The sequence below is a fragment of the Bufo bufo genome, chromosome 1 (genome assembly GCF_905171765.1).
Source record: "Bufo bufo chromosome 1, aBufBuf1.1, whole genome shotgun sequence".
NCBI lineage: Eukaryota > Metazoa > Chordata > Amphibia > Anura > Bufonidae > Bufo > Bufo bufo.
The window spans coordinates 119727583-119740771 of record NC_053389.1 but is presented as its reverse complement, the minus strand read 5'-3'; the positions used below and the strand labels follow the sequence as shown (position 1 = coordinate 119740771).

At 44.0% G+C, this 13189-nt stretch overlaps 1 protein-coding gene across 1 annotated transcript; it reads left to right on the top strand.

Moving 5' to 3' along the window:
- Nucleotides 1–1101: 1101 nt before the first annotated feature.
- Nucleotides 1102–2037, top strand: LOC120993591 (olfactory receptor 5A2-like). The gene has a single exon (XM_040422095.1). The coding sequence runs from the start codon at nt 1102–1104 to the stop codon at nt 2035–2037; it is 936 nt and encodes a 311-aa protein (XP_040278029.1).
- Nucleotides 2038–13189: the final 11152 nt, after the last annotated feature.

The window sequence follows — 13189 nt, the reverse complement described above, 5'->3', positions numbered from 1 at the left end:
AGCAGTAATTCCTTCTCACAGCTGCTCCACCAATCAGCTTAAGGCCCGATTCAAATGGCTGTAGTGTTCCCGCAGAACACGGATCTATCCTTTCCACACATCTTTTGTGGCCCCATTGAAATTAATGGGTCCGCATCCGTTCCGCAAAATTGTGGAACAGGTGCAACACTTAACATTGCAGTTAGGGTGACGACTTTATTAACATCCAAAAGGAGGACAAGGTTCCCAGGATAGTGCATCACGATAATACAATACAGAGAATGTAAACCATAATCTATATAACAGCGTCAGAGGACATTACAGGGAGGTATACAAGAAGAGAGAAGTACAATTCCCTGCATGTCCAAGCTGTTATTATGTGATATCAAAGGCCATTTTAGGGAAGAGGTATGAGGAAAGAACTATAACTCCCTGCAAGTCCAGGTCGTTATAATAGGATATCAGAGGACATTCCAATGAGGAGACATAAGAAGAGACAACCACTACAACACACAGAATGTATATAACAGTGTCAGAGGACAATACAAGGAGGTGGTAAGAAGAATGAACTACAACTCCCAGCATGCCCAGGCTGTTATTATGGGATACCAGAGGACATTTCAGGGAGCAGGTATAAGAGGAGAGGACTACATCTCCCAGCATATCCATGTTGTTATGGGGTAACAAAGAATGTTTCAGACAAGGAGTATAGGATGAGAGGACTACAATTCAAAAATACTTCTCAGGCTCACTACTTCTCTACTGCGGGGCTGTACCCCCTCATGTCACATGACATCATTACAGGTTCTTCTCCACCACATGACGGTGACATCATAGCAAGTCCTTTAGCTCTGGCAGTGTAGCAGATATGGAGCAAGTCCTGGTTGGACCTAGTCCCACATCTTTGCTGGGCTGTGCCCTAGACACGTGCCTTTGATTTGTCAATATGGCTCTATTTTCCCATCTCCCTTACTAATGCTGGCCTTATACATACCAGAAAAGTATGTCCCATCCCACTCCTGTTACAGTATATAGTTGTCTGTTTTTCATTAGAATACACAGCAGATGTGGCATACTTTTTGATTGGGCTGTTTTTGTTTCTTTTCCAGAAAATTTTATGAAATGAACATCAACCACACAATGGTCTCAGGATTTATTCTTTTGGGATTTTCTGGAATAACTCAGCATCAAGTTTCCCTTTTTCCGATCTTTTTAGGTATATATATCATAACTGTGGGTGGTAACCTATCAATAATCATTACATATAAGCTTAGTCCAAGCCTCCATACTCCAATGTATTTTTTTCTTGCTAATTTTTCTCTCTTGGAAATTCTGTATGTTTCATGCACTGTCCCTAATATGTTGTCCGGTTTACTGTCAGACTGTAGTAAAGTCATCTCCTTCTCTGGATGTGCTATACAAATGTATTGTGTGTTGTTGTTTGGTGGAATAGAGTGCTATATGCTGGCAGCGATGGCTTATGACCGGTATAACGCCATATGTCACCCTCTGTTGTATACTCTGATTATGAGAGAAACAGTCTGTATCCGGCATATAATGGGATCATATATCATTGGTGCAGCTAATGCTCTAATACACACAGTGTTCACATTTTCATTACCATTCTGCGGATCCAATGAGATAGACCATTTCTTCTGTGATGTTCCCCCAATGTTAGAACTCTCATGCCAGGACATTTGGGTCAATGAACTTGTGGTATTTTTGGTTGCTGGCTGTGTTATAATTGGTTCATTCATAGTAACAATGATTTCCTATATAGAAATAATTTCTAAAATTGTAAAGCTCCGTTCGATATCAGGCAAAAATAAAAGTTTTGCAACCTGTTCTTCACACTTAATAGTTGTCACAATATTTTATGGTTCAGGAATTTTTATGTACTTTGGACCCAAGTCGATCTATAGAATTAGCCAAAAAAGTCTGGTCTCTTTAATGTATACGGTTATTGCTCCACTCTTAAACCCTTTCATATACAGTCTACGAAACAAAGATGTCAAATCAAATATGAAAAATATGATTTTACGGCTGCTGCAAATCTGATTTATTTTATAGATGGTTTAGTTTTATTTATGTGCTTCTCTCTTGTTTGAGGTCTTTACTTTTTCTTTATGTTCCTCGGTGTCTTGTAACTTCTTGGCGTGTCCATAATAGTCCATAATAAAAAAAATTTAAAACCTAGAATGCAATTTAAACGTATAATTCTCACATACAAAGCACATGTCCACAGTGCTCCATCACTATTCATCTCCTGTCTTTTCTTTGTCTACTACCATACCAATAGTCTCCATTCTGCTAGAGTTCTGAGACTAACATCACATAAAAGCCAAAAGCCAAACCCCTCTTTCCCAACTCCCAGGCTTTTCTTCAGCTGCAACAGTTCTCTAGAATCAGTTATTCCAGAAAATCAGGTTAATTCACAATATTTGGTGATTTAAGTGTTCCCTAACAGCACACCTTTTTAGGGTGACCTATCACATTGAATTCTAAGTTCTCTTCTACATTTCTTGCACTCTAAGGCTACATTCACATGATAGTGAAAAACTGCAGTGTGACAGCTGATTTTGTAACGGCCGTCTTTAGAAGTCTATAGGGCTATTCACATGCGCATAACTGTTGTTTAGCTGCCAATGAATAGCGGCTGTCAAGAAATAGGACTGGTTTCCAGGACCAGATGGACCCCATTGAAATCAATGGGATCAGCCCTTAGACAGGAGTGCACCCATCTAACGGCTGTTAAAAATGGGTACAATCGAGCAAAATGGTCTTTTAGGGCCTCTTGATGCTAAAAGAACTACTGAAGGACCTGCACTAAAGGGTGAGGACATCACCATCCGCTCCCAGTAGAGATGAGCCAATTTTTTAAAAAATTTGATTCGGCCGGTTCGCCAAATTTTTTGAAAAATTCGGTTCGATCTGAATTTATTTGCGGCGAATCGGCCTTTTCGGCCTTTATAGTGGTGTACAACACTGTGCCTTGTAGTAACACGCATAGGGAGTCTGCTGTGGTAGTGAAATAATACTGTGAGTCAGTATGACATGCAGATGACAGGTGTCGCTCTTAGAATCACTGCACACTTCACTTATTTGGGCAGTCAGGGGGCCAAAACTGACCAAATAACTCAAGTATGAATTCAGCCTTACAGGTTAAAGGGTTTCTACCACTTTGTTTTTACATAATTAGCTGTCAGACACTAGCGATCCGCTAGTGTCTGCTCTCCCAAACCATCCTAATATAACTGTTTATTGGGCAGCCGTTTCGCTAAAAATCGAACTTATATAGATATGCTAATGAGCCTCTAGGTGCTATGGGGGCGTCATTAGCACCTAGAGGCTCGGTCTACCTTCACAAACTGCCGCCGCCCAGCGCGTCCCTCCAGCCCGCCCATCTCCTCCCGAATGCGATCCTCCCTGTGAGCCAGCGGATGAATTTCGCGCATGCGCCGTGCGCGGATGTATTCGGCGCATGCGCAGTGAATGTCTGACCGCTTTCTGCATAGACATCTTCACTGCGCCTGTTCCTCGGAGCACTATGACGTCATCGGCGCAGGCGCAGTGGAGATGTCTGAGCAGAAATTCGTCCGCTGGCTCACAGGGAGGATCGCATTCGGGAGGAGATGGGCGGGCTGGAGGGACGCCCTGGGCGGTGGCAGTTTGTGAAGGTAGACCGAGCCTCTAGGTGCTAATGACGCCCCCCATAGCACCTAGAGGCTCATTAGCATATCTATATAAGTTCGATTTTTAGCGAAACGGCTGCCCAATAAACAGTTATATTAGGATGGTTTGGGAGAGCAGACACTAGCGGATCGCTAGTGTCTGAAAGCTAAATATGTAAAAACGAAGTGGTAGAAACCCTTTAATGTTAGCGACAAGAAGAAGCACACTCCTTTTACACTGTCGTCAGCTGATTCCACATAGATGTCTACAAATTCTGTTCTATTAAAAGCTTATACAAGTAGAGCCCCCCCCCAAGAGAGTGGAGAGGGTGTCAGCAGTAAACTTGTGTTGACGTCGCTAATTATTTTGCCCTTCCTCTAATCTGTCAGAACAATAACGCCCAAAAAGCAGATCCTGTCTGTGGAGCATCCGCATTCACTCAGTCAGCATTTGGTCAGTAATCCATTAGTATTGCTAATGCCAAAAAAAACAGGAGTGGATCCAAAACAGAGATGACAAGTAAAAGGAATATTTGCATGTCTTCTGTGTTTTGTACCCACTCCTGCTTTTGGCTACCAAATCACAAACCAATTCTGATGGGACCATACAGGCCTTATGCAGTGTACTCAAGTTGTGCGTAGTAGGTGTTTCTGAGTGTAGTAGTGCAATATACACTAACCTGGTACAGCTGACTCTCTGCAAGGGCAGGTATAGGTAGGAATAGTTCGTGACGCCAGTGCCAAGTAAACGGTGGCACGCCGTTTGCGGATGCAGGAATAAATTGAGGAAACGTAGGATTAAAACAGAACTCAAACTTTAGTAGGTTTTCCAAGCAGAGACAATAAAGGAAATGCAGTTCCTCAGCATACAGTCGATTTTGCAATTCGGTCGATGCAGGCAATTCAGTACAGCAGGGTAATTACAGAGTGTTGAACACAGGACTTGCAGCAAAGGAGCTTGCACTCTAACTCTGTCTGATCCTGGAATGTAGCAATTCTTCACCAAGGCCCATTAACCTAAGTCTGGCTTTATATCCTTGATTATGGCTTAAATAAGTACCTCCTCTGTTTCTCTCAGTACCTCTGGCTCCTCTGATCTTTGCCTCTGTCTCTCTTAGCTTCTGAATGGTTCCTCAGGCTCTTAGGCTAAGATATTCCTGCTTCTGCATGTGGGAATTCAGGAGGGAATCTTCTCCTGAACAGCAGGCTTCAGGCCTGGACTTGTCTCAGACATTGTCTAATCTCCAACTGTAGATTACAGACACTAGACTCCGTCTGCCTTGCACTTCCCTGACTCGGCCTTATATAAACTAGGGCTCCCTAGCTCCCTCTATGGACTAGAAGTAGGAATGACACCCCTAGCAGGCCTGTACATGCAAGTTTCAATGACAGGGAAATACACACATTACATTACATTTTATAAAACTGACATACAACAACTTCCCCATAATTAGGAGGGACGACAGCACACCAAGTGACCTTTGGTAGTGACGGGTATTACAACTCCCGTACACTACATACCCCACTGCTTTAAGCTGAGTACGACCTCGTACTCCATCATGGGTCGCCCAACTGGAATCTCTACCTGAAATAGAAAAAGAGACATGCAGGCATACATATATGCAATTCAACTGCATTTACATCAGGTCCAATTGGCAAAGGTGCAGGGTAGTGACAAGGGGCGTCGTTCTCTTCTCTCAGGATAGTGAATGGAACGGGGGCGCTGACCTGGCACAGCGTAACAATATAACCAGGATAGTCCATGACAATGAATAAGTCCATGATAAAACAGTAGAAAACGGTATAAAAGTTCTTGGAGGCTCAAATAACAAACATGAGTCCGTACCCAGGTTATTTCTTATTAAATCACAGAGGCTCTCATGCGGTGGAGTCCATCTCTGGGCACAATACTTTTAAAAGAGTAAGAATCTCAGAGGCTCAGGTCCTTTTGAGTCTGTCTCCGGGCACGGTTCCTTAGTATCAGGTTGCACAATAAAATGACAGCAAGAAAAGTGCTGTAAAACCCCTGATCAACCTGAAAAGGGGGTGAAGGGTAAAAGGTGCAACAAAGGAACAGGCACAACTTGGTGTGGGGTACAAAAGCAGGCAGGAGATCCTGGAAACAAGCCTGGCCTTGCTGACTTTGTGATTTCAGTGGTCAACACCTACCACTGAGCCGTGGACAAACTGGCAGCCGCAACAAAGGACCAGCAACACAGGACTCCTGTCCTGGAAGGGTTAACATGAAACTTCAGAAGAAATAAATCAAAGGCCTAGCAGGCTGATTCACGGTGGCACATCATAACCACTTGGCTCTGCTGGCAAGTATCGTCTGTAGTATTCCTCTACAGGAGGGTGTGCCCACATAACTGTATCAGGGGGCAGCTGTAGGGTAAAGGGGCCCCTAATAGGTATTGGCCCCATAGGCCTAGGGGGGAACCCTCTGATGGACCGTGCCGGCCCTGGCATGATCACTGCAGGGTGTGACGTGCTTGGCACCGCCGCAGCAAGCGGTCCGGTGCTCTGGGTGCAGCAGTTTACGGCAATCGCGGGTCCGGTCTGGGGCACTGACGGAACGGTGGCAACAGAAGGCGGTCGGCGGGTGGTGACAGGCACCCTTACCTCATCCTTCCTCGGCGGCGTCTGGATCCTGGCGGTGTATGTCTTGCGCAACTCCCGCAACTTCTCCTCCAGCCGGACGATCTGCTCACCGATGCTCTCTGTGTCGGAGTCGCTGCCCTCTGCTGGCGCCGCCGGCGCAGGTACAGTTACCGATGGTGCGGACTCGGCCTTTGCAGGTACTGGCGATGCGTCTGGTCTCCGTCCCATCCGGATGTTCTGAAAGGTAGCACTAAGTCCTTTTAACTGTTCCAGCTCAGATATTGTCTTCTCCCGACGAGGCAGCTCGGGGGAAGGATAGGGGCTCACCCATTTCTCCAACACGGTTGGCTGCCAGAAGACATTTGGCCCAATGAAGGAGCTCCGCTCCTGAAAGGCGTGATGGGCCGGCTCTGGAGAGCGTTCCGGTTCTCGCTCGCAGCCAGAGTAGTCTTCTCCTTCTTCTGCCTCCCAATCCTCAGGTCCTTGCTTCGGACGGGTCACAGCAGTCGCATAGGGGCCTCGCAGGCTCTCGGCAGGGGTGTACTCCACTTCCTCTCCCTCGCGGAGGCTGTGCTGGTACGAAGGGAGGTAGTCTCTTTTGACAGACCTTCGATTGACGTAGAGGTCTCTGCCAGTTAGATAGTCCTGAATGAACCCGTAGCCACGGGATTTGTCAAACGACAGCACCACTCCCTTTCTCCTTTCCAGGCGGGGTTGGGTGTGCGTATGTTTCTCATGTATGGTCTTGGTCAGTTCCTCATAGACGATTTTAGTCTTTGTGTTCCGCTTGATAGCGGCCTCTCGGATCTCCGCCATCAGGGAAGACCATTTGAAAGATGGCTGGAAAAAGTCCCTCCACGAGCCATAGTAGGGCTCGGGTTCTTTCTCCCTTGTGCGGCAGGCGGGTTGCTCCGGTCCCGGAGCGTAGGCCGGTGGAGCCTCCTCTGGCTCAACACCAACATCCGACATCTTTGCATTTACAGGTGCGGACGCTGCAGTAACACTCTGCTCACAATCCGACATGCTCGATCCTACTGAGGAGAGCGATAGGGTCGCGTCAATTAGAGTAGCCAGCTCCTCCCATTGCACTGGGGAGCCGCCCCCCAGGCATTCCAGCATATGGAGGGCGGTATCCAGGCTGGCAGACATGCAAATGTCCAGATAAGCCGTGGCGCCTGCCCTTGACCTTCTTCCCGCTTTTTCCTCAGAAAGGCGCCAATTTTTCCTGCCTTTTCGGGATGAAGGTGACGCAGCAGCAAATTCAGCAAGCTCAGCGGCCATCTTTAGGTACAAACGCTGTCTATTCACTGACAGCAAGCAGGATTGTAAAAAGTCTATAAATCCACACTCCAATGCGGCGATTTTCTTCCTCTGTATAGCGCAACACTGCACAGCGCTTTTTAGAAGTTTTTGGAACACTTTGGGTACGATTTTAAGTCCACAAAGTCCACTTGAATAAAACAGGAAAATTGTCACTTTGGTCACAGGGCAACGGTATAAGGCACAAAGTTCACGCTTCTTGCACTATAAAGCGTGCGTATCCTGTTCGTGACGCCAAAAGAGAGGTGCAGTGTACTCAAGTTGTGCGTAGTAGGTGTTTCTGAGTGTAGTAGTGCAATATACACTAACCTGGTACAGCTGACTCTCTGCAAGGGCAGGTATAGGTAGGAATAGTTCGTGACGCCAGTGCCAAGTAAACGGTGGCACGCCGTTTACGGATGCAGGAATAAATTGAGGAAACATAGGATTAAAACAGAACTCAAACTTTAGTAGGTTTTCCAAGCAGAGACAATAAAGGAAATGCAGTTCCTCAGCATACAGTCGATTTTGCAATTCGGTCGATGCAGGCAATTCAGTACAGCAGGGTAATTACAGAGTGTTGAACACAGGACTTGCAGCAAAGGAGCTTGCACTCTAACTCTGTCTGATCCTGGAATGTAGCAATTCTTCACCAAGGCCCATTAACCTAAGTCTGGCTTTATATCCTTGATTATGGCTTAAATAAGTACCTCCTCTGTTTCTCTCAGTACCTCTGGCTCCTCTGATCTTTGCCTCTGTCTCTCTTAGCTTCTGAATGGTTCCTCAGGCTCTTAGGCTAAGATATTCCTGCTTCTGCATGTGGGAATTCAGGAGGGAATCTTCTCCTGAACAGCAGGCTTCAGGCCTGGACTTGTCTCAGACATTGTCTAATCTCCAACTGTAGATTACAGACACTAGACTCCGTCTGCCTTGCACTTCCCTGACTCGGCCTTATATAAACTAGGGCTCCCTAGCTCCCTCTATGGACTAGAAGTAGGAATGACACCCCTAGCAGGCCTGTACATGCAAGTTTCAATGACAGGGAAATACACACATTACATTACATTTTATAAAACTGACATACAACAACTTCCCCATAATTAGGAGGGACGACAGCACACCAAGTGACCTTTGGTAGTGACGGGTATTACAACTCCCGTACACTACACTTACAGCTGCTACACCGACAGGATCTGTTGTGTGTCTCATTTTTCCTTCTTTCTGACAGTTCAGAAGAAGGGTCAAATAAATGATGATGACAGACAGGCCGAAAGGCAAAATAGTGGCCCAGTCATGAAGTGGGGAGGGTGGAAACAGCATGAGATGTCCACAGAGTGGCACTATGACAGAGTCTGGAGGTGGCAGCAGCATCAGGAGGAGGCCACAGAGTGGCACAAAGACAGTGTGGAGGTGACAGCAGCATCAGGAGACAGTGTGGCACAATGACAGAATGTGGAGGTGGCGGCAGCAGCAGCATCAGAAGGAGGCCACAGAGTGGCACAATGACAGTGTGGAGGTGGCTGAAGGGTGAAGGAGGCCACAGAGTGGCAAGGTGACATAGTGTGGAGGTGGCAGCGGCATCAGGAGGCCACAGGGTTGCAAGGTGGCATAGTATGGAGGTGGCAGCAACATGAGGAGGCCACATAGTGGCAAGGTGACATAGTGTGGAGGTGACAGCAGCATGAGTAGACCATAGAGTGGCAAGGTGATATAGTCTGGAGATGGCAGCAGCATGAGGAGACCACAGACTGGTGCACGGGTTCACGGAAACTGCAGCGGTAGAAGTCAGTCAGTGCGTAGTGTTAGGGGTAAAATCACCTACATGGCGGTGTGGCAGTTTTTCGTTTAGCCGCCGGAGGAGGTGAACATGGCCATATGTAGAATCTGTGGGCAGAAGGTGAAGCGTGGCCAGGGTGCCAATGTTGGCACCACGGCCCTGTGTCAACATATGCAGCGTCACCATAAAGTGGCCTGGGAGAACTGTGGCTCCAATGTGGTGGTCCAGCCTGCCGCAGCAACCGCTGCATCACCCAGTGGCACGCACCCGGTTTCACTCAGTCAAGGCTCCACCACCTCAGCCGAAGGGAGCTGCCTGTCCTTCCCATCAGCTTCTGGTCCTGATGCTCTTGCTTCTCCTCTTCCTACTCCTCGTCAGTCATTCCATCAGCAATCGATCACCAAAGCGATTGCCAAGAGAGAACAGTATGTGTGCACTCATCCAACGGAGCATAAGCTAATTATGCTCCTGTCCAAGTTGCTGGTGCTGCTGTTCCTCCATTTCCAAGTGGTGGACGTTTCAGAGAACTAATGGATTTTGCCAAGCCGAGGTGGAGAGTCCCAAGGCGTCATTTCTTTCCCAAAAAGGCAGTACCAGCCCTGCACATACATGTAGAACAGCAGGTGGGCCAGTCCTTGAGCCTGTCGGTGTCTGCCAAAGTGCATGGCAGCGCCGAGGTGTTGATCTGAAACTACGGTCAGGGACAATTCATTAGTGTTGAGCGGGAGGTGCCATATTCGATTTTGCGAATATTAGTCGAAATCAAATATTCGTCATTACCCTATTTATCTTGAATAATATGCGATTTAATTATTCGCGTATTGCGATTTTCTTTGCACTGTATAAGGCAACTTGCATATTGGTTGGCTATGTCTATGGCTAATATGTGTATTTTACGAATATTCGCTATATTGCTAAAACTTAGATTTTTTGAATATTACGAATATTCTAAAATACGAAGTTACAGCAATATCACGAATATTCGTAAAATACACATAATTTAGCTAATATAGTGCTCTAAACTTTTTTTTTATAGCCTAATTTTTTGGTCTTTTCTGAACTTCATTTTTTGAAAACATTTACACTATAAAAAAAATACTACAGCACTATATTAGCTAAATTGCAATCTATATGTGTATTTTTCGAATATTCGCTATATTGCTATAACTTAGTTTTTTAGAATATTCTTCATATTCTTCATATTCTAAAAAACTAAGTTATAGCAATATAGCGAATATTCGTAAAATACACATATAGACTGCAATTTAGCTAATATAGTGCTATAATTTTTTTTATAGACTATAAAAAAAAAATACTATAGCACTATATTAGCTAAATTGCAGTCTATATGTGTATTTTACGAATATTCGCTATATTGCTATAACTTAGTTTTTTAGAATATGACGAATATTCTAAAAAACGAAGTTATAGCAATATAGCGAGTATATTCGTTACTTAGAATATTCGTATATATTTTTTTTCAATCTGTACTGTTATTCCACTTTTTCAGACTGCTCCCCGACAAGCGTCCCCGTCACCATGGTAACGCCTGTGGGTTAGAATATACCATCGGATCTGAGTTTTCACGATCTCAGGAAAAACTCAGATCCGATGGTATATTCTAATCCACAGGCGTTCCCATTGTGACGGGGACGCTTGTCGGGGAAGTTGATTAAATAATGAATATATTCGCTATATTGCTATATATTCGTTTTTTCGAAGATTCGTGGAATAATCAAAATCTTGATTTAAATTTTTTTGTTCCAAATATTAAATTTTTTATTTGCCATCTCTGTCCCTAATTTAAATAAAGCGGGTAACGTAAACGTGCGTGAAAAAGCGTATGACGTAATTTACAGTACTAGAACCGCCCAGTGACTGTGACCAGTGTCTATAAAGCATTTATCATCACTATTTGAACTTTACAAGTGAATGAATACAATGGCTACTGGAAGTACGTCAAAGTTCAGACACATATTTGAGAAAGATGAGGACGACAACATGTTAACTGTAAATAATATTCTCTTAAAACATATATGTTGTTTGTGTAGATATTGCATGCAGCACAATGATTGTTCTGTAGATCACGAATTCTGAAATATTCGTAGATGCGATTATTATCTATATTGATACGAGTTAATTTTTTGGACTGTATGTCTCGAAGGGCATATGGTCGTGTGCAAGTGGCGTAAGTGTCTAAAGTAGCTAATAAATATAAACTACCTAAAAAAATAACATTAAACTGTATCCGAACTATCTCTAATCTAAAAAACGCTATAATGACCATAAACATGTGTAACTTTTGGATTTAGATGTAAATCTTAAGTGTTTATACACCTACTCCACACAATGTTCTCTGATAAACTAAATTGCATTAATATTTTCTTTTCTTTTAAACATACAGTAATCAATAAATGCCATAAACAAATGGCCAAGTACCAGAAGGAGCAAGAATAGGATCGATTGGCTCTACATAAGCTTCTGCGGCGGGTTTCAAAAAAGGTTCGGAGGATGGATCAGAGGAACTGTAAAATAATAAAACATAGTTGCATTTCATGAAAAAAATTAAAAATATTGTTATTGTTAAAATGTTTGATATTGTTAAAATGTTATTAAAAACATTTATCTGCCAAAGACTTGATGTGTCCGATCTTGAAAGTTCTATCAGTCAGAGGAATGCGTCGTGTCGTGTGTAGCTAATTTTGTACTTCTTTTTCTTGTTGTTTAAAAAAATTATTTTTTATTTAAACAAAAATTTTAGAAAGTCAAATAGTGTAATTTTTTTTCATGTTAGCCCATTCTGGCTGCACACTTACAACATGATGCTGTCAGAGGTGTCTTGGTTTATTTTCGGTGTTGTCCTGGTCTGGTAGGGGCCCATTCCTGTGAACAAATTCCTGCTGCACACTTCGAACATGCTGCTGGCTGCACACTTCGAACATGCTGCTGGCTGTCGTGCTGAGTTAGGCCGAGCTATGTGTAGGCCTTATACTGGACCCTTAACATCTACCTGCTGCTGATGCTGAATTCTGTCCTGACGACTTATGTGTGGGCCTTATACTCCACCGTTACCGATACTTGCTGTTGTATGGCCTGACACTGCTGAGTTAGGTGTGGGGCGTATACTATAGTGTTACCATGTACCTAATGCTGTCTGTTCTGCTGTCTGTCCTGACCCTGGAATAAAGGGGCCTTACAACAAATTTCTAAAATTACACCGTAACATTACATAAAATAAAAAAAAACACGTTATCAAACTGTAAAAAATTTATTTATAACAAAAATAATAAACCAAGCCTCTATGCAACTTTTTTAGCTCCAATAATATTTTGTTAATTTTTTGGAGCTGGTGAAGGTGTTTTTCCTCCATTTGCCGAATCCTCTTATTAAAGCGATGCTGCATTTTCTTAAGCTCCACAACATCTTTAAGGAATTCCTTTTTGGTGGCGTCCAATTCCTTTATAGCCCTGTTCACTACTGGAAAAAAAAATATTATAATTAAAATTAGGGTTACTTATAAGACAAATAGTGCATTTATTTTTATTTTACTATAACACTAGTTTCTGCTGTCCCCTCATTGTTACCACTTTTAACCACTTCACGGCCGGCCATTAAGTGTAGGCCTCAGCGGAACGTGACTTGATGCAGAGCGACAGTCTATTACGGACCAACAAACACCCTTTCCCCAGGCATAATCGTTTGTGAACCGGGGTGCAAATGCAACTCAGATAAACAGGCAGCCATGTTAACTAAGGGCTGCTATTTGTCAGATTCATTACACATGTGCATTACAGCTCCAGAGATGCAGGGTGTTGTGGGGATCGTGGGATGCTTGTGAATATGTTATGTATATCAAATTATA